This window comes from Hyperolius riggenbachi, chromosome 3 (genome assembly GCF_040937935.1).
Source record: "Hyperolius riggenbachi isolate aHypRig1 chromosome 3, aHypRig1.pri, whole genome shotgun sequence".
Lineage (NCBI taxonomy): Eukaryota > Metazoa > Chordata > Amphibia > Anura > Hyperoliidae > Hyperolius > Hyperolius riggenbachi.
In genome coordinates, this window is record NC_090648.1 from 242,213,810 (window position 1) to 242,239,723 (window position 25,914).

The window sequence follows — 25,914 nt, forward strand, 5'->3', positions numbered from 1 at the left end:
TTTTGGTGCTATGTAAATAAAAAAAAATAGTCCTTTTGGCATCAGAATTTTTTCTTGCAAAGTGTGACGCTGTCCACTCTAAAAGAACGCTGACTGCACATGTATGGACCCGGCTTCACTCCTCGATTGCGCTCCTGTGGTCGGGAGCATTCTGCGCTTGCGCTCTAAGTCTACAAACTGCAGAGTGGGTGAAGTAGAACGGTGTACTTTTTGCTGATATGTGCTATAAAACTTAACGGTTTTGCTGACGTCTGCTTGAATGCGCTACAATCGCATCCCACATTGTGTTCCATTTCGTGTTCACGTCACTACCACGCTTTTTCCTTCCAGGTTGAAGGAGGAATTGTGGTAGTGATGTGAATGCGACTTGGAACACGATTGGAGCGCATTCAAGCAGACGGGCACATGGGTAAGTTAACCCTACTTCACCCGCCCCTCTGGTGCAGTAATTAACATTTCGCTTCCAAGTAGCTACAAAGAAGCTACTCGGAAGCCCATCACTGCACGACTTGTATACCCACCAACTAAATGACCAACTCATTTGCATGCTGCTTGTCCAAGAAGACGGAACCCAAATTAATATAAAAACCACTGTAATTCAGCCGCCAGCAATAGCTGGAAGCCAAATTACACCTTACCCCCACTATCCATGGCGGCCTGGAGGGAAAATAGTAATTAGCGCCATCGGGACTTGTGCCTGGAGTAGCGTAAGCCATTTACCGGCTTTACACTACGCCGAAATCTCTTGGCGGCCAATTCATATGTACTTCTCCTTTTGGACCTCCAACCTGTGGTGGGCCAGAGAGCATCATGCAGTGGCTGCAGAGTGTAATGGTTAAGGGCTCTGTCTTTGATGTAGGAGACCTGGGTTCAAATCTTCCTACTCGGCAATCCAGCACCTCTTCAGTAAGGAGCTCTTTGGGCAAGGCACTCTAACACTGCTCCTGCCTACAGAGTGCGCTCTAGTGGCTGCCTCACAAGTGCTTTGAGTCCAACAGTAGATAAACGCTACACTAAAAAAAGAATTATTATCATCATCAGTTAGTAAGAAAGTGTTGTGGGTTAGTTTGAAAGCTGACTTGGCTTCCTTGCAACAACTCTAGGAGGGTTAGTAAAACCTATAAAAAGATTTTGACTGAGGGCCCGTTTCCACTATCGCGGATTCGCATAGCCAATACGAGTGGATGGCCCTGTTTCCACTTGTCAGTAATCCTGAGAGTTTTTCCGTGCGGGAGAAATCTGCGCGACAGAGCCGTCAGAATTCGCATCCCACACACCGCTATGCGAATCGCCGCTGATGTATTTAATAGGGAAATCGCTTGCGGTTTTGGCATGCGTATTTTACCACGATTTCGCATAGAAAGTAATGTTAAATCACACAGGCAGTGACACTGTTAAAATCGCATCACTACTAACCTATGCGGAATCGCGGTAAAATACGCATGCGGAATCGCACCCGCATGCAATTTCGTCAGTGGGGGATCTGCTGCGATTATGCACCGCACAAGTGGAAACGGGCCCTGACACTGATGGAGGCTTTGGGGCAACCCATGGTGATTGTCTGTCTGTTCCCAGTCAATTTTTCCACTTTTCTTCTCTTCTCCTCTCCCCTTAGATTTTGCTTTCCTTTTTTCTTTTGTTCTCTTTTCTTTCTTGGTTTTTACCTTCCTGGTTTCTAGGTACCTTACCTGTATACTTTCAGGTGAACAGTGTTCTATATAGCCCCTCCAGCCTCAGTGGGGTGTTGAAATAGGTGTCTGAGTGTTGTTGAGTCATCGATCTGCCCAAAAAACTCTTGGTGTATTCCCAACATAAGAGAGGGAAGCCTCGGGATCCTATTGAGGCTTCCCTAAATACTCTTTTGTCCCCTGTTGCTGAGCGCAGCCCCCCAAAAGATTAGCGACAATGCATTGTCGCGAATCATATTGGGCCATGCAATTTTTCTTCCTCCAGCACGGCTCCGGTACTCTTTAATGTAAGCATGACCCACATGAGCGAGAGAGGAGCCGCTGTTAGTCTGGTGAGTGAACAAACGGCTACTGCTGCTATTTACAGCACACATGGGAGTGGAGCGAGGGGACATTGAGGCAGCTACAGGGGACACACATGGGAACAGAGCGAGGGGACACGGAGGCAGCTACAGGGGAAAGGGAACACACAAGACACTGGCGACAGGAAAACGACAAGGGGGACACAAGCGACGCACACAGGACACTGAGGGGCAGGAGGTGGACATCAGGGGGGACAGGAGGAGAAGAGCATATAATAGGGGAAGAACATCTACAAGATGCTCCTGGACTGTGGATGCACCAGGTTTAGTATATTTTTACCTGGCTTTGGTCCTCTAAACCTAGGTGCGTCTTTATTATTGTTATTTGTTATTATTATTATTATTTATTGTATTTATAAAGCACCAACATATTACGCAGCGCTGAACAATAAATACATACAATGATACAAGGATGACAGACAGAACAAGGTTATACAACCTATAACAAAGTTAACAAAGGCAAACGGCACAAAATACATGATCATGTGATATGGGTGGGTTAGGTAGGCCCAGTAATACAAGTACAGGCTGTCATAGGAAAGGAGCACACTATCCTGTAGACTACACTAGGGAAGGGAGGACCCTGCCAGAGGCTTACAATCTAAGGGGGTGGGGTGGAAACACTAGGTGGAGTTGTGGAATAAATATTCAGAGTTACTGTGTGGGAGGGGGTGGGTAGGCCATCTTAAAGAGGTGGGTTTTGAGAGTTTGCTTGAATGGTTTGAAGAAAGGAGCAAGTCTGATGGGCGGTGGAAGGGCGTTCCAGAGGGTGGGGTGACTCTTGAGAAACCCTGGAGGCGTGCATGGGAGTGGGAAATGCGCGGGGTGTTGAGGTGAAGGTCATTGGAGGATTGGAGGGGACAACCTGGTGTATACCTGTGAACAAGCTCTGAGATGTTGGTAGGGCAGGTTTTGTGCACAGATTTATACGCCAGGCATAGAAACAGATAGGCAGCCAGTGCAGGGATTTAGAAGGGAGATGTGGATGTGGAGCGGTGCGAAGAATGGATGAGTCTTGCAGCCACGTTAACTGATTGAAGGGGGGCAATGCGTTTCGGGGGGAAGCCATAAAAGAGGGGAGATACAGGAATCAAGGCAGAAGATGAGGGCATGGAAGAGCAGCTTGCTCGTGTCCGGGGTTACGAAGGGGCTAATCTTGGAGATATTACGGAGGTGGAAATTGCAGGCTCTGGTGACGTTTTGGATGTGGGGAATGAAGGAGAGGTCAGAGTCCAAGGTGACAGCGGGCCTGGGAGGTAGGGTTAATGATTGTGTTGTCGATTGTGAGGTGGAAATCTGGGAGGGGTGCAGCAGTATGGGGTGGAAAGATCAGGAGCTCCGGTTTGTTTAGCTTAAGCTTCAGGAACCTAGTTGACATCCAGGATGAAATTGTTGAGAGACATGAGGAGACCTTGTTCATGGTGGTGGATTATATATCGGGAGATATGGAGGAAAATCTAAATGTCGTCGGCATAAAGGTGGTATTTGAAACCCAGGGAGGAGATAAGTTTGGCAATTGAGGAAATGTATATGGAGAACAGAGCCGTGGGGGACCCCAACTGAGAGGGGGGCAGGGGTTGAGGAGGAGCCATTGAAGGAGTGATTGGGTAGGTAGGAGGAGATCCAGGCCAAGGCGAGATCATGGATGCCCATGGACCGTAGTGATTGGAGGAGGAGGGGGTGCCCTACAGTATCCAATGACGAGGAAAAGTCAAGGAGGAGCAGGATGCCATTAATAATAATTGCCATTGGCCCTGGCAAGGGTAAGGTCATTGACTCCTTTGGCGACGGCTGTTTCAGTTGTGTGCAGGTCAGAATCCAGACTATAGGGGGACAAGTAGGGTATTGGTGTTGAGGTATTGGGTAATGCATTGGTGGACCAGGCGTTCGAGAAGTTTAGAGGCATAGGAAAGGAGGGAGATTGGGCGGTAGTTTGAGGGTAGAGATGGGTCAAGAGAGGGTTTTTCAGCAGGGGAAGTACAGTGGCCTGTTTGAAGGCTTTGGGGAAGGGGACAACCTGAGTGGTGTTGGGGAGGGAGGGATGGAGGAGGGAAATTTCACTGTGTATTGTTGCATTTTTAGTGGTGAAGTGGTTGGCGAAGTTGTTTGCTGAGAGGGAGGAGCTGGGAGTGAGGTGGAGTAGGGAATTAAAGGTAGCAAAAAGTTGTTGAGGGTTGGAAGTTTGGGTTCCAATCAGGGCTGCAAAGTATCATTGTTTAGCTTCAGAAAGGGCAGTTTTGCCTTGTATTCTAGGAAATCAGAATTGAGACGTGGTTTCCTCCATTTCCGTTCAGGCAGCTTCATCTAGAGCAGATGAGAGGGCAAGGTTCTATTGTGCAGCCGCTTCATTGGGGCATGTGAGTGTGGTTAGGTGGGAGGAGAGGGAGAGAAGGGGACTTTCTAGGACAGTTGGGCTGAGATTATGTAGGTCTCTCTGCCATCTGCTCTCTGCTGAGGGGTGGGGAGAGAAGTGGTCGTTGAAGGTGAGGATGTGATTGTCTGAGATAGGGAAAGGTGCGATGTCTAGGTTGCTGAGGGAGGTGAACTTTGAGAATATGAGGTCAAGAGTATGACCAGCGCGGTGGGTGGGGGAGTTTGTGGGTTGAGAGAGGCCACGGTAGTTGGTGAGGGGGAGTAGCTGTTTGGCAGCAGGGGAGTTAGGCTCATCGATGGGTACGTTGAAATCCCTGAGTATGATGGTGGGGAGGTTAGATGCCAGGTTGTCAAGGAAGAGTGAAGTTGGAGTAGACGGGGGGAAATAGGACCGCTACGATGGCTGGGAGGGATGGTACAGGCGGGCTGCGTGGGTCTTGAAGGATGAGAAGTGCAGGGAAGGGGGGGGGGGGGTGAGAGGACATGGAAGGTGCAGGATGGGGGAAGAGGCAGACCCACCCCTCTCCCAGTCCTGCTCTCAGGTCTGGTGGTGTGACTGAGGTGCAGTCCCCCATAGGAGAGAGCGGCGGCCGCAGTACAGTCAGAGGGGGTGAGCCATGTCTCTGTGAGGAAGGTGAGGGATTTGGAGAGGAAGAGCTCATGGATGGATGTGAGCTTATTGCAGACAGATCTGGCGTTCCAGAGACCACAAAACAGAGGGAGAGAGTGCCTGGGGTTGTGTATGGATGGAAATAAGATTATTATGGTGTGGTCTGCGGATGCAAGAGTGTGGTGGGGTTGGGATGGTGGTGGCTGAGAGTTTAGGGACCAGTGGGGGTCGAATGGGAGGGTGGAGGGAGAAAGTAGGGGAAACATCTGGAGAAGCAGGTGGAGGTAGAGCTTGTGGTAGGGGGGGGGGGGGCAAAGGGTTGGGAGGAAGATGGTAGGGGAAGTGTGGTTGAGCCAAGGAGAGGGGTGGGGGTAGGGGGGAAGAGTACATTACGTTGTGTGGGGATGCAGCAGGCAGTGGTCTGAACTGAGGTAGAGGAGTAGAGCATGGTGGAAGAGGCCTGGCAGACCATTTACAGTTAAAGGGGAACTGAAGTAAGAGGTATACGGAGGCTGCCATATTTATTTCCTTTTAATCAATACCAGTTGCCTGGCAGCCCTGCTGATCCTCTGCCTCTAATACTATTAGCCTTAGCCCCTGAACAAGCATGCAGCAGATCAAGTGTTTCAGACTTTAAAGTCAGATCTGACAAGACTAGCTGCATGCTTGTTTCTGGTGTTATTCAGATACTACTGCAGAGAAATAGACCAGCAGGGCTGCCAGGCAACTGGTATTGATTAAAAGAAAATAAATATGGCAGCCTCCGTATACCTCTTAATTCAGTTCCCCTTTAAGCAGCACTTGTAGGTGTTACAACTCTTATTGTCTAGAGCGTCTTATAGTCTGAAAAAATACAGTATATCAGCTAAACTGCCTAGGTCGTGTAATCATTTTATTTAGAGCTGGAATGCAAATCATTTTGATGCCAAAAAACGTAACCTCTAAATACTCTGGTAACTAAACTATCCAATAGTATAATGCGTCTGTGCCTTGACATTTATGCCTTGTGTAACACTATTGCCTTGGTCTCTTCTGTATTGTAGATGAACGGACTGACCCGGTTTTGGACGATGTAGGCCAAGCCTTCAAACTAATGGGCGTAAATCTCCATGAACTGGAAGATTACATTCACAATATTGAACCAGTCACATTCCCACATCAAATCCCATCCTTCCCTGTCAGTAAAAATAATGTGCTTCAGTTCCCACCCGTCGGAAGCAAAGATGTTGAAGACCGAAAGGAATACATACCTGACTATTTGCCACTCATCATCTCTTCACAAGAAGGTATAGTGTTCTTTGCATCTCTCTCAAAATTTCTTCTGTTTCTTCCTTTTCATGTAGTCTTCCTAATAAATATCATATTGATTTGCATTCCGTGAATAATAAGATCAAATTTTGGTGAATAAATCTGAGCGCCAACATCCGTCAAAGCTTTATAGTAACAAGGACTGTGGAGTCAAGTACAAAAATCCTCTGACTCCAACTCCCGACTTCTCAATTTATGATTCCACCAACTCCAATTCCTCGACTCCGACACTTATAATTTGCATTTAATATTCATGTTGATTGAAAGTATGTAACATCACTGGAGCCCCATGTCAGCCAGGCTCCAGCATGTAGCCCTGCCACCTTGCAGAAAAAGGCCTTTCTCTTTTCTATATCTGATTTAGCAAAGGCCAGAACTGTATTCTGCAAGGGGCAGATCTATGCACCAGAACCCAGCCGATAAGGGATTCCAGTGAATCTTATTAAAGCGGACTCAAAATATTTAGTTTCACCACTCTGACACATACAAAGATAAACACTCCTTCAAGCCTATGAGCATTTCGGTGCATGCTTTTCACCCTTCTCTTTTCATAACTAGGGTTCTACAGGTGGCAGCCATTAGCAATTCCTCCTTTGCCGAACACCTCCTACTCCACCAGTCTGCTGGAGTCTGTCCCGGCAATATGAAAGGAAGGAAGCGGTTCCTCCAATAAATGTAAAATTGTCAGTTCCATAGCTAACTATAAACTCTTTCAGGCAGGGAAACAAGAAAAGGAGCACAGCTTAAGTGTCTGTATGCTTACCGCTGTATATGCACATGTCTATTTCATCATGTCACATGTCATCTCTGGTACACTTTAACGCGTTGTGTTACGCTAGAAGTGCCTGATCGGCTTCCAAGCCACCACAAAGTAAACTGCACATTGCTGCCGGATTAATGTAATTTAATGGGCGACGCAGGAAATTTAGGTTATCACATGCCAGCCAGCAATGTCGCCCATGTGATCGGGTCCCGATCCCCAACTGGCGATATAAGTTGAGAGGTGTGTATGCACACAGCTAATCTCTAACCGCTTATATACCATAACATAACTGATCCTTAAAGTTCCTAATGATTACCTTTTTCTTATGTGTCTGTCACTTCTGCTGACTTTTGGATGCCCAACCACACAACTGAAGTAAATTTGGTCTTGACATTAGGTGCTGAAACCACCACTGCCCAGCCAATATCTTTCCAGTTTCATCGCTGCACATCCAAAGCAGGTGCTTTAGTGAGTGCTAATGCATAAGCTAGCAGTGTAGAAATCCCCTGTTTCATACACCCAAGTCTTGATGTAAAATGTTTTGTTTTTTATTTTTGTATTTTGTGCTTGAACCCACTAACGCAGTTGTGTCCGCTTCTTCTCACTTCTTAGCATCTGTCACATTGATGTTTTGCTCTTTTTAGCAAAAAAACAATGTTACACATACTGAAAAGTGGACAGAAGCGGATATAAATGAGTTAGTGGGCTCAGGCCCCAAGGAAAAATCCTGGGACACTTCTGCTTCATTAGAGACTGTTGGTTTTTTTTTTTTTGGTTTTTTTTTTTTTTTTGTAAGGACAGATAGTTGTTAAGATTTGATTTTGTCTTAGCTATAGCTTCTCGACCAAACATCGACAAGAAGACAGCATTTTTAAATGTTATCAATGACTGCTAAAAAAAAACTACGTACGTATTACAGCGTAGCCTGTTGAATTGGGCGTTGTGTGATGCCAATGTAATTTTACCGACATTTCACTATTGATTTACCTGGTCCGCTATTGTAATAATAACCCTTCCTCCTAATGGCCACTAATCATCTTCTGTTTTGTTTTTTTTGTTTTTTGGTCCAATCTTACTAAATCTATATAGTAGAAGAGTATATAGATTTTATTGAATGTATACTCTAGGCAGTCCCTTGTATTATATAGAAATGGTAAGACTGGACAAAAAAGATTGGATCTTTATTGGCCACCTTAAAGTACCCCTTACCTGGTCATCCCCCCCCCCCCCCCCCCCAATACTTTTAATGTTGTTGTTTTATTACTGGTGCTGTGACTAGCACACAGCACCATCCCCCCCCCCCCCCCCCCTCCTCCTCCATCACCCCCTGTGTCCCCTGTTCTGCCGTCAAGTATGGGTGCAGAGGAAGTGGCAGTCCTTCCTCCCCTCTGCCCATCCGTAATTCTTCCCCCTCCACTTGCCGCTATAGTTCCACATTTGATTCACTGCACACAGGGGAGCTGCGCTGTGTGCAGACTTGTGATAATTGAGGTCGGATAATCGAAGATTAAAACTGAGCAGCACGGGGGCTACAAGGGGAGCTGAAGGGGGGAGGATGGTGCTGTGCGCTAGTCCCAGCACCAGTAATAAAAGAATATTAAAAGTATTGGGGCTGGGGACCAGGTCAGGGGTACTTTAACACTAACCGCTATCCTAATTCCTAACCTTAACTCCCCCACCCCCCGAGCGCGCACTAACAAAGTACTAGCTGTTTGGATAGTAATAGCTGATCAGGTAGTATTAACGTTAAGCCGTTCAAGACAAACGGCTTCTATCGGGTGCCCATGTCGCTGCCTCAGCCTGGTGTAACGTAGTTAACGTTGCTGTCTATTACGTGCCTGCTGAAGCAGGCACTCTAATGAAATGCTTTGTAAAAGGCTCTCCAAAACCTAAATAGTAAATAACTTTGGTTGTTCATACTGAAGTCCAATCTTTAATCCTGGTAGACTTTAGGTAGTGTTAAGGTGCCCACACACGATACAATAAAATGATCAGATTTTACGGCAATTTGATAAAAACTATTGTATTTTCCAAATGTTTTTATTTTTCAAACAAGAAATTTGTTCGGATTTCCATTTTTTTTTTAATTTTTTTTTTTCCTTTCTTTAATTCAATAAAAGTATCGGGAGTGTTGGATTTTTCGGATTAATTTTTATGAAAATTCAGTGGTGTGTTTGGTAGATTTCCTTACATATACCTCCAAGCAATTATCTCAGTTTTCAATCATATTTTTTCATAGTTGGGTAAAAAGTGTGTGTGTGTGTGTTTTACTATTCAGTCAAAAAAATGTATTGCAATTCTTTAATTGAAAATTCATGTTTAAATTGTATGGGTGGCGACACACCATACAATTTTTTTTAAATCTTTTCAATTCAAGAATTGCAATCAATTTTTCTGACCGATTGGTTAGATTTTTTTTAAATAGTGTGTGGTACATTTTTACCCAATTATGAAAAAAAAAAAATCAAACTCTGAGAAAATTGCTTAAAGGAGTACTATCGATTGAAACGACTTTTTTTTTTAATACTGTATATTAGTGTACACATTACCACTAGTGCTAGGGGCACTTTATTTATTCACCCAGGTCTCTCTCTCACTATCCCTGCTTAAAAATTCATTTCTCACACAGCTCATAGTAGTTTGGGTCACCCTGAGCTGCTTGGTTACTCTGCCACACAGCTCACAAATATATTTCACTGTGTCACTCACAGCATGCAGGAGACATGAGGAGAAATAGGCTGATCTGAGGTGGTAACAGGTAACTAAATGAGCTGTAATATTGCTGGAATATAACTAGCTATAAACAATAGTCTGTGTTTACACTCAGTCTGGCTGCTGCTTGAGGTGATTCCAGGCTGCATCCACTTTACAAGCTGCTGAGAGGGGCAGACCACTGTTTACAATTAGCATTATTAGTATCTTTATCAGTCAAGAGAAGCAAAGATAATAAACACACATTGCTAGAATCTTTAACCCCTTACCACCATATCAATAAGATTCTTTCAGCAAGGTGATAATTAAACTATAAACTGAGGAGTTGATAGCAACTCCCCTGTGCAGACATGGGCTTAGCCCTCTGGGAGCCCTCAGCATATAGATACATTTGTATCAAACACTGACGGCCAAAACTGACGGAGGATTTTACAGCTGAGAGGAACAGCTGTGTGAGGAATCAAATTGCTCGTAGTACTTGTCCTAATGTGTGCTACAACATACAGCATTTAAAAATAAATGCATACATCGATAGTATTCCTTTAAGTGTGTATGTATGTATGTATATATGTGCGTGTGTGTATATGTATGTATGTATATGTGTGTACACACACACACACACACACACACACACACACACACACACACACACACACACACACACACACACCTCAACACACCATTCAATTTTCATAAAAATTGATCAGAAATCCAGCACTCCTGATAGACTTTTTTTTTTATTGAATAAAAACAGGAAATCTGATCGGATTTCTTGCTCAAATGAAAAAAAAAGCTTTCAATTTTTCAGAAATTGTATGTGTGGCCACCTTTAGACTATGCGTTGGCCAATTGGACCAGTTGTAAAATAACAATATATCTGTATGTATTAATAAAGGTATGACCATAATAACAAACCCAGTGGTTTCGAATCTAAATGGACCTTTGCTGATACGTGCAAGCATTTTGCACAAAATATTGTTTGCCTTATTATTAATGAAGAGCTTGTATGACTCTACAACATTTCTACTTTGGGTAGTCTACAGTACAAGCCCTAAAGCCTTTTTCAAGACTGACAGCTAATTGGTGTCCTTGTCAAGGTTCATACAGACTTACCAACTATCTGTCAAACTTGTCTGTTAAGCCCCATACAACTTTTGTTGGGAAACCAGTTGAAACTCCTAAAAAAAGTATTTTGCTATTGTTCAAACAGCTGATAAGAAGTCAATCCAACAGTTAAGGTACATACACACATCGGATTTTCTCAAACGACCCGTCGTTTGGACGTTTGAACGTCCGGTCGTTGGACATCAAATCGTGCGCGTATGGTCTGACGTTCAGCTGATAAGACTGGATTTGAACGATCCGCCAAGCGGATCGCTCAAGTCCATTGTTATCAGCTGAACGACGGACTGTACACACTCCCGATTTGACGTCTAAACGACCGGACATTCAAAGGTCCAAACGAATATCCGATGTGTGTATGTACCTTAACCGTTGGATTGACTTCTTATCAGCTGTTTGAACAATAGCAAAATACTTTTTTAGGTGTTTCAACTTGTTTCACAACAAAAGCTGTTTGACAATTGTGCTGCATAAAAGATCGCTGTTTAGTGTTTGTATGGGGCTTAAAGGGACTCCGAGCAGTGCAGAAATTATGTAAAAGATGCATACCATTTTGAAGCTCTCTTTCTCCTCTTACCAACGATATATAAACCGCCACCCTACGCCTTTTAGTTTTCATTATTTTCGCGATCGAAATCGCGGTGGCCGCAATTTCGATTGCGGAAATATCAAACTAAAAGGCGTAGGGCGGCGGTTTATATAATGTTGGAAAGAAGAGAAAGAGGGCTTCAAAATGGTATGCATCTTTCCATAGTTTCTGCACTGCTCGGAGTCCCTTAAACAGACAAATTTGGCAGATAGTTGGAGAGATGGTAGGTGTGTATGAACCTTCAGGCTCTTCAGTAATCCCCTCTTTTGACCACCAAGCACCCTTTGCCTGTTATTTATTTATTGTAGTTATAATGTGCCAACATATTACGCAGCACTGAGTTTAATGGCTGCCTCTTTACTGCACATGCTGAGTGCTAGCACAGGAGCAGCTGACTGGTGGCTTTCAGCCCCCCTTTTGAATAAAGTCTTAACACTACTCTATTCGCCTTTTTTTTTTTGCCATGGTTTTGTATATGTAGGGTCTATGTATTTATTTGTACTTTAAGTATGTCATGACCTTTTAATTTGCTTCTGTTCCTTTTTTGAATTTGAATCACATAGGTGATCAAATTGATAGCTGATTTCTTAAATTAGGTAACTGTGAACTGTCGAAGTCCATTATGACAAACATTTGTTGTCCTTTTGTTGCATGATAGCTAGAAAACAGTGCCACCTAGTGGATAACCTGTTGAAACACTTGAATATCATGTAATGTAATATATGTACAGCCTTGTGTGTGCACGTATGGGAAATGACCATTTACTTGTTGTTTTGTTACTATTGTCACATGATACATTTTGCTTACTCCTACAGGTTTTTTTGTTTCATAACTGTAAAAGCCCTGTACTTAGAAAGGATTTAGTTTTTGTAGTAAGGGGTAGGGATGGACAAACTATTTTGCCGGCGAACAGCTCCTGGCGAATAACGACCATTAGCCATTTGTTATTACAGTGAATTTTTCCAGTAAACATTTGGGTTGGCATTCATTATTGAAGTCAACGCTCACCAACTTTAGCGGTTAGTAGCAAAGCCCCTGTACATACTGGAAAGTGTGTGTGTGTGGTGGTGGGGGGGGGGAGGGGTTGCATCTCTAAATATCCTCCCTGTGCTTGCTAGAATCACCCAATTTCCAGACTATTTTAAGGAGAAAAGTGGGGGCAAGAGGGAAATGTTTGCGTTTGTGGCAGACAAACTTTTAAAACCTCCAGGGCATCTCGTTACAGTTTCTTGAAAAAAAAAAGTGCAAAATGTCCAAAAACCCAGACAATGGTATGGGAAGGGGTATCAATGGCAAATTATTTGCCCAAAAATATGTATTTTGCCCAAATGCTTTTTTAACATTTTTTTTAAAGAGTTGTCAATAGCCGCAGACTTTAGCAGTGAATAGCAAAGACCCCATACTAGCCCTCATTTGCAGGGTATGTGCAGGTGAACAGTGTGAACAAGGTCAAAAAGACCTTGTAGTTTATAAAAAAAAAATCGACTTTGAATTCTTCAAAGAAAAAGTGTTTTTTTTAAAGTTTTCAGAATGACATTCTACAGCAGAATACAGAATGTCATAGCTCTCTGTGGTTTGCTATACTTAGTACAGCAAGTCCAGGGCTGAGAATGAGATTGACGTGTGCCGAGCTGTTCATCGGGTCTGTGTTTGAAGCATGCGGCAATCTAAGTTGTTCATCCGGTATTGAGAGGGTATGGCGCTGGATAATTTCCCAGAAACACTCATGGGAGTAATGAAAGGTAAGTATTTATGGTTAATGAACATCAAAAGACTTTATTTGTGGTTGCGTTTTTATTTCATTTTAATAGTTAAGGGGTAAGCCTCAGTGGAAAGGTGGGATTACATAGCAATGCATAGATATAGGAAGTGTTTCTGGTGCTGAAACCACTAAAATGAATGTAAAAGTGGGTATCCAGAATATTATAGAACACTCTACTATATGTAGTTTCGTTGCCTCTTTTAATTACTGTGTTGAGTAAATGTTATTGGACAGCAAATTTACACTGTTAAATAAGCTTTACTATGTATTAAAGTTTAATATCTTTAGTGTTGTCTTATGAGAAGATACAACATATTAACAAAAATCTGAGAGGCGTACTCACTTTTGTGAGATATTGTATAGTAGGCTCTGCTGCAACACAGTACCTTGGAAGTTTGCTGCTCTTCCCAGGGTCATACTAACCAACACTGGTGGTGGTTCCTCCGCAAGTGTTTAGTATAGTCCATACCCTTAAGGGTTCAGAGTAACAAGGAACTTGGTTGTCCTCTGAATTTATCCAGGAGTGTAACCAACCAGCATCTGCATCTACCGACCTGGGACACCGAGCAGGGACGGTTATTTTCCTGCAGGCTCTAATGGTGGTTTCCAGTCAAGGATCGACACTTTCCCACTACTTTTTTGGCTTCTTACTGAAAACCTCCGCACAGCCTTTTCTCCCACTTTCATGACCAGTTCTTTTTGAATACTGCATACCGTCTGTAGGCCATACACTTACTGCAAGTTGTATGTATTCCCCATTACCTTGTTCCTTCAGCTTTAGGTTTATCAAAACACATTCAGCCTTTTTCAAAAGGTATCATGATGCCTAAAGTGTAACTTTTAATAAATGTGCAATAAAATTGGGTTAACGAACAAGTACCATCACCTAACACAAAACTTTAGGCATGGGGAGAGGTGTGTTTGTGTGTGTGTGTGTGTATGTGTATATATATGTGTGTATATATATGTGTGTGTGTATATCTCCTACAGTGCTGAACAATTGTGCAGTAACACCCTGTCACACTTTCAGAACTTAATAAATCAGAGGGGAGCAGATCTTTCCCTATGGTCCTTAACATTTGATGTGACTGAACACCAAATTCTCCCCATAAAAAAGTAGCTCAGATAAACACCCCAATCTACATAATTCCAACATGTTTACTTTCACCCATATATTAGCAAGGCATAATCAGAGAAAGCAAGGTGGAGTGCTATCATTGTGCATACAAACAAAGTGAGAAAGTAACAGCCAAAGTCAGAGCCGGCTGATGCAATGGCTAACTTTACTTCAGTCATCCTGAAGAGAGCTCTGTGGGTGTTAAATACTGGTCCACTGATGAGACGTCAAAGACGTTTTGGATTGGATGCCAAAGGTGACAACAGCTCTTTTCTGTCTCTCAAATGCTCTCCTTGGCGACCATCAATTTTCAAGACTTTTTGACCTTTGCAGGATCTCCCAATCAAAATCCTCCTGGATGAGTTTGGCTGTGTTCCCATTTTTTTATGTCATGTCCATTCTCTGCTCATAGCAAAACTGACAGTGAATTGCTCTTATTTTATATTTAGCAGCTGTTCACACTTGTCAGTCTGCTTCGGATCTGTTGTGGTAAGCGGGCTGCACTTCTGTGCCGTCAGTGATAATCCTGGATAGGCAGATGTATTCCCTTTATACCCTATGGTGGTAACGCATCTGTCATGGGCTCCAGCCACACCACAGTGGACCATCATAGCGGACACTACACTGTACATTCCCACTGGCCACTTGTGATGCTGGCTACAGATGGGAACCGAGCCTTAGTTGTTTGAGCCAATTAGAAAGTCCATTAATGCATGAACATGTGATGTCTACATCACTCCTCACAGATCTCAACTGCTCCAACTTCAGATGTGTGGTTCAAGGATCTTTACCACTTGGAATTGAATTAATATATTCTTGAGATTGGTTGTTCTCCTTTTTTTCTTTACAAACATTCTTTACTCTTTTTAGATTATTTCCCTTTTCTTTTTTGAGCTGAAGATGTCTTGCTTGACCATGAAATGGTGGCTCCAATTCTTATGCCCATAAATTGTAGGGCATTCTATTCCAAACTCTTTATGCTACGTTTACTCTTATCAGTTAGGTTAATTCACATGTTTTTATGCACCTCATGCCACATGCGTATCTCTGAAACGGTGTACATTTCTGGCCACTAACAGTGTCAGGTTTTTTTTTTTAATACAAACGCAAAATGCATTAGATATGAATACGTCTATTGATTAACACGGGCTGTCAGTGTTAATGTACAGCTAAAAAATAGAACATTAGTAGCACAGATATGAGTCTCATTGTTTCCAGTACAGAAAGAGTTAAGAAACTTCAGTTACCTTCGCAAAAGAGCTTCTCTGAACTCTCTAATCCAACTTGGGTTGGCTACAGTGCTGTTTTCTGAAGCTCTTATCGCAACCTGTCTCACACTGTTTCTTGTTTAAGGTTTTTTTTACCAGGAAGTTCAAAGGGTCATTGGCTGTGCTCTGTTTTTATAATTTAAAATACAGAGTGTAGTGTGTAAACTGCAACTATTAGAGAATAATGCAGTGTTATAAAAAAAAAAAAGCTATATGACTAAAAATAAGACCCTTTTCTTTGCTGCTAATGTTTTGTTAATTATCCGTACTACACATAAAATTCATTATAAAATGTTCTTGCTTCAGTGTTGCTTTAAAACCTGATGTTTTTAGCATTTGAGCTATGCAGTATAGATGACCGGTGGCTTTTAATGAAGTAACACTTGACTACACGCGGAAACTTGTTTGGCATGGCTCCTTTTAGTTAGTTCATAAAATGTCTGTAAACCAGTGACGATCCTAATTACCCATGACAGATGATCTCAGGTATAGTTCTTAGAAATAATAGCTTCTGACCAGTGCGGGCCAAGCTGCCAAACTCAGGAAGTCCTGGTGCCATAGGAAGCTAGTGAAATTCACATTTCATTTCCTCAGTGGGCTGTTTAGGTTCAGCTCTGCTTGCAAAGTAATTAATATAGGAAGTGAATTGGGTCTCCCAAGACCTATATAGCACTACATCCCAGCAGGCTATCAGGCAGCCTACCCTCGTGGGTCTCGGCCATCTACTGTCTCTCCTTTCACTTTCCCATCGTGAGCGCATTCTTTTTTTTCTTTTAATGTCATTGATGTCACACATTCCTAAACTGAGATCGAGCTTTGGGAAATAAGGGTCTGTTGTGTGCTGAAAGAAGTAAGCTAGTTATGATGAAAAAAGGCATAAAATGAATGAATTTTGACATATTGTGTTGATTTTAGCATTGGCAGTGCTACGTTTTTGACAGCTCCAGCTTTCGGGTTTCTCTAAAAGTTGAATGCTAGCTTCTGGTTGCTTGGGAGCTTAAGGGAGAACTCTAGGAAGTGTAGTTTGTTAGTGCATTGAATAAGATCAATTGTAATTTTTTTTTTTTTTTTAATATTCAAAATTTTTATTGGAAGATCATCAATAAGTTACAGAATACAAGATAACGTTGTATAACAGTCAACATGTGATCGTCACATCTTATACACGTTAACCATACATTTTCCTACCAGAGAACTCTTGCTATAAGCAGTGATCATTAATATGAGTTATTATATATGAGATCTCAGTCATTCTGATGCACATTTTATGTATTATATAGTATTACTAATTTATGTATTATAATGTATAAAGGAATGGCACGTATACATCCTATCAAATCCAATTAGTATTTGTTTTTACATAGATTACTAACATGTATAATCAAAAATAAAATAAATTAAACCAATGTAACCAATGACCGTTTTATGTGTATTTATCTGGCTGTATAGTAATAGGATACCCCCTTAAAAAGGGGGAAATCCAACTTTACCTATCTTGGGTGCACCTACACCAACTTTCTTCTTTAGTAAATTTGCCTATCTTGTATGTCAGAGTTCTCCAACCCTGTCCTCAAGGCCCACCAACAGTGCATGTTTTGCAGAAAACCACCAACATGCACAGGTGAGGTAATTAGTGCCTCAGTAGAGCTGATTAACTACCTGTGCAGACTTCCACAAAACATGCACTGTTGGTGGGCCTTGAGGATAGGGTTGGGGAACACTGATTGTATGTGACTTACCAACTCCAGGACATGTAGTGTTTACAAGGATTGCAGTAATTAATCAAATTCTTCAGATTCTCTAATCAATTCCCAATATGCCCATGTTTTTTTGAACACTTCAGATCTGTTAAGGGCTACATGGCGGCTGGATGGTGTACTGGTTAAGGGCTCTGCCTCTGACACAGGAGACCTGGGTTCGAATCTTGGCTCTGCCTGTTCAGTAAGCCAGCACCTATTCAGTAGGAGACCTTAGGCAAGTTTCCCTAACACTGCTACTGCCTATAGAGCGCGCCCTAGTGACTGCTGCTCTGGCGCTTTGAGTCCGCAAAGAGAAAAGCGCGATATAAATGTTATTTGTCTTGTCTTGTCTACATGAGCTAGATCTTCCATGTTGTGAACTAGGTCCATTTCAGAGATCAGTTCCCTGAATGAAGGGGGGGGATGTTTTCTTCCAGTGGCGTGTAATTACACTTTTTGAAGCATTCAAGATATGTCTTGCAATAGATTTGTTTGTTTGTTTTTTTTGTTTTTTTTTCATGGACCAGACATTTAGATAGAATTCAGGAGTTAATGGAATATCTCCCTCAACCACCGAAGTGATCAATTTCTCCACCTTTTTCCAAAAACCTCCAATAATCAGACATGACCACAGAATGTGCATAAGTGTGCCCACATCAGTGCCCGTCGGCGTCCCCGCCGACGCTCCTTATCAGCCGCTCGATACCCAGCTATTGTCCACCTACGGGGATCGAGCAGGGAATCTATCCGGCGGGTCATCGGCGCCAACATTTGGGATCAGCATCTGGAAAAATATGCCTTCGTTTATCTGGTGTCCAATACCAGTTCGTTAACAATTTGTAATTAGTCTCCTGTGTTCTTACTGCTAGAGAGGTTTTATGCGCAAATATGCACATCCTGTTCGCCTGTCCAGGTGTAAAGTTCTTATTCATTTCTTTTCTCTGTTTTTATATAAAAGACAATGTTTGTGTCCCCTGCTCTGTCAACAGTAAGTATAAGCTAGACAGCGTCTTCTGTATGGGTTCTGTCCCAGTGCACATTGATTCAAAAGTTGTATGTTGTCTCCATGTTCCTGGGTGAATGCCCCTACTATGTAAGTAAAATCTAATTTGGAACATTGACCACCAATTTAACATCATGTTAGGGTGTTTCTGTCTTATATCTGTCCCTGAGTACCAACCTTCTTGGTTTCCAGATTGGGTTAGTGTTAGATTTTCTACTGTGTTTAAACCGTCTCCCTCTGTTGCATGGAGGAATAGTGTTATGTCAGGATTGTGTGTTATGCTGGGCATACATGGTGCGATAATGTGCCGGTATCGAGCCAGCGGCTCGATGCCGGCTCGTCCCCGCCGACGCTCCTTATCAGCCGCTCGATACCCCGCTATTGTCCGCCCATGGGGATCGAGCGGAGAATCTATCCGGCGGGTCATCGGACCTGTCGGATATTATCAATTGAGCCATCAGTGGCTCGATTGATAAGTAAACAACTTACCATGTATGCCCAGCATTAGAGATAGAAGTAGGGAAACATCTGGAGACAGGTCAGAATAGTGCCTAACCTTATCAACAACCTCTAAGGTGGATGAGACTAATGGAGGAATTTTCCATGTATTTCTGTTTGAGGGTATCCACAACAAGCTTTCAGGGAAAAATGGGAAAGGGCTCTCTCGACTGTCCTTTATTGCTTATATCTATGGTGTCTACTCCAATCCACAGCCCTTGTGAGAACCGCTGCATAATAATAATTTTTCCTTTAACCTCCAGGACAGGTCCACCACGAGAACGACAGGCTCCTCCCAGGAACAGGAAACGTCCAGATAGAGCACTCTATAAAACTTTGTCCAACCCCTTGATCCCCAGTTGACGTTTCCTGTTCCAGGAACAAGGAGTGCTCTGGTCGCTCGCCGGTCCGTCAGACCAGGAGAGTTTGGGACTTGGTTGGCGGCTATGGGTGGACCTGCCTGGAGAGGTTTTGCGGTCCGGAGGGGGAAGAGAGAGTGGAGTTACCTTCCCCATGGCTGTCCTGGCTGCCCGAGTTGCGGCGGATCCGGAGGACACGTGCGGCGTCCATGATTCCCCTTTGGCGGAGGCTAGTGGCGCGCCGGAAGTGACACGAGGATCATGCGGGCCTCCGGAGGGAAGGCAGCTGATTGCCCTCAGTTGCGGAGTACGTATGACGTACTTCCGCCCTTACGTGACGTCACTTCCGGTCGCGTGGGTGAAGAGACGCCGGAAGCCCGCATGGTTTGCCAGTTTGTGTTCGGAACGGAGCGGGATGGACGCTAAGCAGGAACCAGGAAAGGTAAGCTTGGCGGAGGCTTGGTGACCTTTACGGTATGAGCTATACGCCTAGGCCGCGTCTGTATGGAGGTCTGATATAAGTTTACAGACTTACAGTTTGCATTTTAATAGCCTGCTTAGCGTCTGATCTGAGGTTTGTTATAGTAACCTGTATCTATAGGCCGCGTCTGTACGGAGGTCTGGGATAAGATCAGAGTCTTATAGTGTGCATTTAATAGCCTGTTTTACGTCTGATCTGAGGTCTGTTATACTTAAATTTTTGCGGACATACATATATGGAGGTTTTTTATTCCACTTTGGACCAGAGGGCTATATATATATATGAATATTATAGCTTGGGCAATTGTTTGATACTATGGGGGAGTAGAGTTATAGAGATATATATATGTAGCGGATGCATTTATATGTATAAATGGCTCTTCATTCCTGCTCTCCTCGGTCAGGGTTACTGTCACTCTTCATTTTTCACCGGGTGATATTCCTTTAAATCAAAATCAGAGGAATGACATTGTGTTTTTGTGTTGTTATTTTAGGGCCCGGAGCCTACTGAGCCAACAAAGCCAAGGAGGCGGTGCCCGCTCTGTGATGCAAAAATGGCCCATAACTACAATAAGCAGTTTTGTCAACCTTGTTTAATGAAACTTATACAGGAGCAATCAGGGGGGTTGAAGGAAGAGTTAATGACAGCCGTAAAGAAGGAAATGGCAGACACCATTAAATCTCTAAAGGAGGTGTTTGCTTCCGCTATTCCCCCAGCAGCAGAGTCAGTAAACCCGGGTACAAGTACAGATATACCGGCCGCAGAAACACCTAATACAGAATCTCAGCCTGTAAAACATAAAAGTAAAAGTACAAAGAGAAATATGGTATCTTCCTCTGAAGAGGAAGACATGGAGGGGGAGGAGGAAGATAATGATGATGAGTCAGACTCCTCCGCTAAAAGTTGGGACAGCCAATCTGAGGTTAAGAAAATCTCTAGATTCAGATTTCCAGCTGATGAGACAGAGCAGCTGATAATGGCGATTAACAAAACCTTAAACATTGAATCCAAAAAATCGGAGGAAATATCTATGCATGATAAGTTATATCAAGGAATGGAACCAAAAGAATCATTAACCTTCCCTATACACAGATCCACAAAGAATACCATATTAAGCCAGTGGAAATACCCTGATAGAAAATTGTTCATGTCAAAGGGTTTTATGAAAAGATTTCCATTTACAGAGGAAGATGTCAAAACTTGGGATAGATCTCCCAGGTTAGATGCGGCATTTTCTCAGGTTAATAAAGACAACGAATTGGCCTTTGAAGATCTAGGCTATCTAAAAGATCCGCAGGATAAAAAGGTAGAATTCGCTCTTAAGAAAGCCTGGACAGCAGCAGGAGCAAATTTTAGACCTGCTGCTGCCACAACTTGTGTAGCAAGAGTTCTATCCCTATGGGTTAAGAAAGTAGAGGAGAAAGTTGAAAAGGGAGCCTCTAAGGAGGAGATTTTGGAATCATTAGAAGTGGTCTCTAAGGCCACTGATTATATAACTGATGCAGCAGCTGAGAATATCAGAGTAAATGCTAGAACCTCGGCATTAATTAACACAGCAAGGAGGAATCTGTGGATAAAGAATTGGGAAGGTAGTCAGGCCTCAAAAGCCAGAGTGTGCAATATCTCCTTCAATGGAGAATTACTATTTGGAGAGCAGTTAGACCAAAGATTAGAAAGAACTTCTGATAGAAAGAAGGGATTCCCAAAAAAGAAAAAGTTTATACAGAATAAAAGATTCTTTAGGCGAAATAGACAAGACAACAAGGATAAGCCTCAGCAGAGGAGAAGACCTTGGGCCATTAACAGAGAGGGGACGAAAAGGAGTTTTCTTTTTCGGAAACAGGAGGGACAAGAAAAGAAATGACGCCAGAGAAAAAGTTGGGGGGCGTCTGTCGGGATTCTATTCCCAATGGACAAAAATTTCCAAAAGCGATTTCATCCTCAATCTCATAAGTCAGGGGTACAAGATTCAGTTTCAATCCTTCCCTCCAAAGAGATTTATTTCCACGTCCCTTCCAAAAGAAAAGGAGAAAAAGCTAGCGTTAAAAAACATAGTAAAATCAATGTTAGACGAAAACGTGGTCATTCCGGTTCCCGAAAATCAAATCTCGAACATCCAGGGATTTTATTCGACGGTATTTTTAGTAAGAAAGCCGACGGGGAAATTCAGACTGATTCTAAACCTAAAGGCCCTGAACCCCTTCGTATCTTATCAGAGATTCAGGATGGAATCAATTTACTCTGTGCGAACCTTGTTAACCCAAAATTGTATAATGACAAATATAGATCTGAGGGACGCTTATTGGCACATTCCAATAAGGGAGTCATCTCAAAAGTTCCTCAGATTTGCAATAAAAGAAAAAAGAATGATTCAGCATTTTCAATTCAGAGTTCTACCTTTCGGGATATCATCGGCACCGAGGATATTCTCAAAGGTAATGGCGGAGGTGACAAAGTTTTTCCACATGGAAGGGATTCTTGTAATCCCGTACCTAGACGATCTCCTGGTAGTGGCAGAATCATATCAGAAATCAAAAGAAAATACAGAAAGGGTGTTAGAACAATTACAAACCCTCGGATGGATAGTAAACTGGGACAAATCAGTCCTTCAACCAACATCAAAGATCCAGTTTCTGGGAGTCATTATAGATTCAGAGACAGAGAGAATGTATTTGCCAGTCGAAAAGATAGGGAAGTTAAAAGCTATGATACAGGAATTCATAACAAAGCCAGTAATGACGATAAGACAAGTAATGAAAGTTTTGGGATTCCTGACATCAACGGCTCCAGCTATACAGTGGGCAATGATGCATACAAGACACTTACAAAATTGGATGCTAAGAGTTTGGAACAAGACACAGGACAATCTAGAGACACAGGTCATATGTCCACCAGACGTACTGAAGTCCCTGGAGTGGTGGTTATCGGAGAAGATACTCACCGAAGGCAGGATGTGGATCATACCAACAGGGAAGATTATCACGACCGATGCAAGTCTTATAGGTTGGGGTGCACATCTGCAGGGAAGAATGTTACAGGGGCAGTGGCCAAAGTGTGTGAGGAGGCAGTCATCCAATTACAGGGAGCTAGCAGCTATACAGAAAGCACTAGAACAGAGTGTACAGACACTGATGGGTCATCATGTTCAGGTCAGGTCAGACAACACCACAGCGGTAGCATATCTGAATCGGCAAGGGGGTACAAAGTCAGCGAAGCTGATGGAACTGGCCATGAACATATTAACAATAGCGGAAAAGAATTTTCTATCATTATCAGCAATACATCTGAAGGGATCATTAAACACGATAGCAGATTTTCTGAGCAGACGAAAGATGTCAAATACAGAGATGGAAATATCAGACAAGATGTTCAGAAGATTGACCACACAGTGGGGTCGACCACGAGTAGATATGTTCGCAACCAAGCAAAACACAAAGTGCAGAAGATTCTACTCCCTGAATCCAAGCGAAGGAGCCGAAGCGGTAGATGCGCTAAGTCAGAACTGGATATTCGACAAGGGGTACGCATTTCCACCAATACAGCTAGTGCCACGAGTATTACACAAGTTATCAAGGACCAAGACAGTAGTAATTATGGTAGTCCCGGATTGGCCAGCAAGAAGTTGGTATCCACTACTACTAAAGATGAGGCTGGAGGGTCCAATAAGGATTCCGGACAAGGAAGTACTAGCTCAGGGATCAAGAAGAACTGGAAGCTCTATTCCAAATCTAAGCCTGTCAGCCTGGCTTCTGAGAGGTCCCCTTTAAGGAAAAAAGGAGTATCAGAAAGGGTTATTAGTACTCTATTGGATTGTAGGAAGAAAGTTACAAGGAAAATTTACCTCAAATATTGGAAAACCTTTAATATGTGGCAGGAAGAGTCAGGGTTCAAGGGTGATTTAGTGCCAACCATTTTAGAGTTTCTACAGGACGGGGTAGAAAAGAATATTTCGTTAAGTACTTTAAAGGTACAGGTAGCAGCAATATCTACCTTTATGGATGAGAGGTTAGCAAGGGACCCCCTTATCATCCAATTTTTTAAGTCAGTGGAGAGAAAGAAACCTATGTTAAAGAAAAAAGTTCCCAGTTGGGATTTATCCTTAGTTTTAAAGGTACTAAAGAAAGAACCCTTTGAGCCCATAGCAGATATTTCCTTCAGACTATTGACAATGAAGACAGTATTTCTTATAGCTATTACATCGGCTAGACGGGTGAGCGAATTAGAAGCCCTATGTTGTGATGAACCGTTTTGTATAATACTTAGAGATGAAGTGATACTGAAGACATGTGATGAATTTCTCCCGAAAGTTACTACAAAATTTCACAGATCCCAGGACATTGTGCTACCATCATTTAAAGAGGAACAAACATTGGATGTAAGAAGATGCCTTATGTGTTATTTAGAGAGGGTAGCGGAATTTAGAAACTCTAGAGCTTTGCTAATTAACACGTCAGGAGCTAAAAGAGGTAGTAAAATGTCAAAGAGATCTATAGCTAGATGGATAAAATTATGTATAGAGGAAGCCTATAGGATTACAGGGAATACGGTAGTAGATACAATTAGAGCCCATTCAGCTAGGGCAGCTGCCACCTCATGGGCTTACAGAGCGGGTGCTACGCCAGAAGAGATCTGCAGGGCAGCCACGTGGTCAAGTTTAAGCACCTTCTCTAGACACTACAGAATAGACCTGATGTCTGCAAGACAGCAATCATTTGGAAAGAAAGTTCTGCAGGCAGTCAGCCCACCCTAAATTGGTAAGATTCTTGCTCATCTTCTCGTGGTGGACCTGTCCTGGAGGTTAAAGGAAAAACCAATGTTAGTTACCTGGTAACATCCTTTTTAGTAACCTCCAGGACAGGTCCGTAACCCACCCGATATCAATTATATGTATATATATATGTATATATGATGATGTGACAGTATATGTATATGCAGTATGAATATTAAAACCCCTTTTTTGTTTAGGAACAGTACTTGAAATTGACTGGGGATCAAGGGGTTGGACAAAGTTTTATAGAGTGCTCTATCTGGACGTTTCCTGTTCCTGGGAGGAGCCTGTCGTTCTCGTGGTGGACCTGTCCTGGAGGTTACTAAAAAGGATGTTACCAGGTAACTAACATTGGTTTTTAACATGAGGGACTGCTAGTCCTCCTGATCTTAGTCTTACATAATATTTCTCTACTTAATCTGGGAGGTTTGCCCTTCCATATGTATCTGTTAAACGTAGCTTGGGCTTTTTGAAACCATTGTAATTTTATACCATTTTAAAATGATCAGCTGGAAAAATACAAGTCGCCTCTGGCCAGCTGTCTGATTTTTGCTGTATGAATGGGCATAAGATAGAAATGGATAAAACGGGTCATTGACTAATGACTCCAGAGGTAATAGTTTTTTAAATATCAAACTGAGAGGAGTATTCCTGTACTGTCTCACTTACACCCAACTGGTGGTGACATATGGACACAGACAGCAACTAGCGGCAGCACTGTGCCAATGGCAGATGTTTTCTTGGGGACATGATGGCAATATTGGCGGTTTGGGCAAATTATGGTGGCCCTTGTTTTTGGAAGATATCAGCATTTAGGAGAAGTGGTGATTGCATTTGTCCATATGCAATTTGTTTTTGTACAATTCTTTCCTCCTTCAGTGTCTGATGTATTACAGTGGCTATAAATGCTTAATATGCAAAGCACTAATGAGAGTGGAAGACATAGGGAGCGCATGATGACACCATATATTGCATATATTTGTGACTCGTGTGATATTTGCTTGGCGACCACGTCACACTGATGGGCGTGCGTGCGGCTCCAGCCCCAGGACCGCCTAACGCCGATCAAGGGTAAAGTCCTTGGGGCAGAGTTTGCACTTAAAAGACAAAAAAGACCGAGAGCCCAAATGGTGTAGTATATCTAGGAATTATGGATATAGTTAATAAAAACAGATTTATACTCACAAACATGGGTTGCCCCTAGGCAACCACTCCATATGCAGGTGGGGAGAATTAGGACCTGACCCCACTCAGGTATAAGATGTCGCTCTCTGTAGAAGAAGTTAGGAAAAATCCTTGCTACCCCAGGTGGACTGCATTGTGTTTAGGACAAGAACCAGAGGCGCCAAAAAGAGTAAAAACAATAGCAGAGTTTGAAGGGGATCGCATGCG

At 42.8% G+C, this 25,914-nt stretch overlaps 2 protein-coding genes across 3 annotated transcripts in view; both read left to right on the top strand.

Annotated features, from left to right (window-relative positions):
* TAF3 (TATA-box binding protein associated factor 3) overlaps nucleotides 1-25,914 on the top strand; it is a 159,186-nt gene that overhangs the window by 22,909 nt on the left and 110,363 nt on the right. For both annotated transcript variants that reach the window (XM_068276060.1, XM_068276059.1), the window contains exon 2: nucleotides 6,077-6,319. In XM_068276060.1, coding sequence (XP_068132161.1) covers nucleotides 6,077-6,319 — 243 coding nt within the window. The remainder of the gene's footprint in view (nucleotides 1-6,076; nucleotides 6,320-25,914) is intronic.
* LOC137560754 (uncharacterized) lies at nucleotides 21,664-24,820 on the top strand. Its single transcript, XM_068271904.1, has 2 exons — nucleotides 21,664-24,508; nucleotides 24,720-24,820. Exon 1 carries the CDS (start codon nucleotides 21,664-21,666, stop codon nucleotides 24,502-24,504), a length of 2,841 nt encoding a protein of 946 aa, XP_068128005.1. The 3' UTR covers nucleotides 24,505-24,508; nucleotides 24,720-24,820.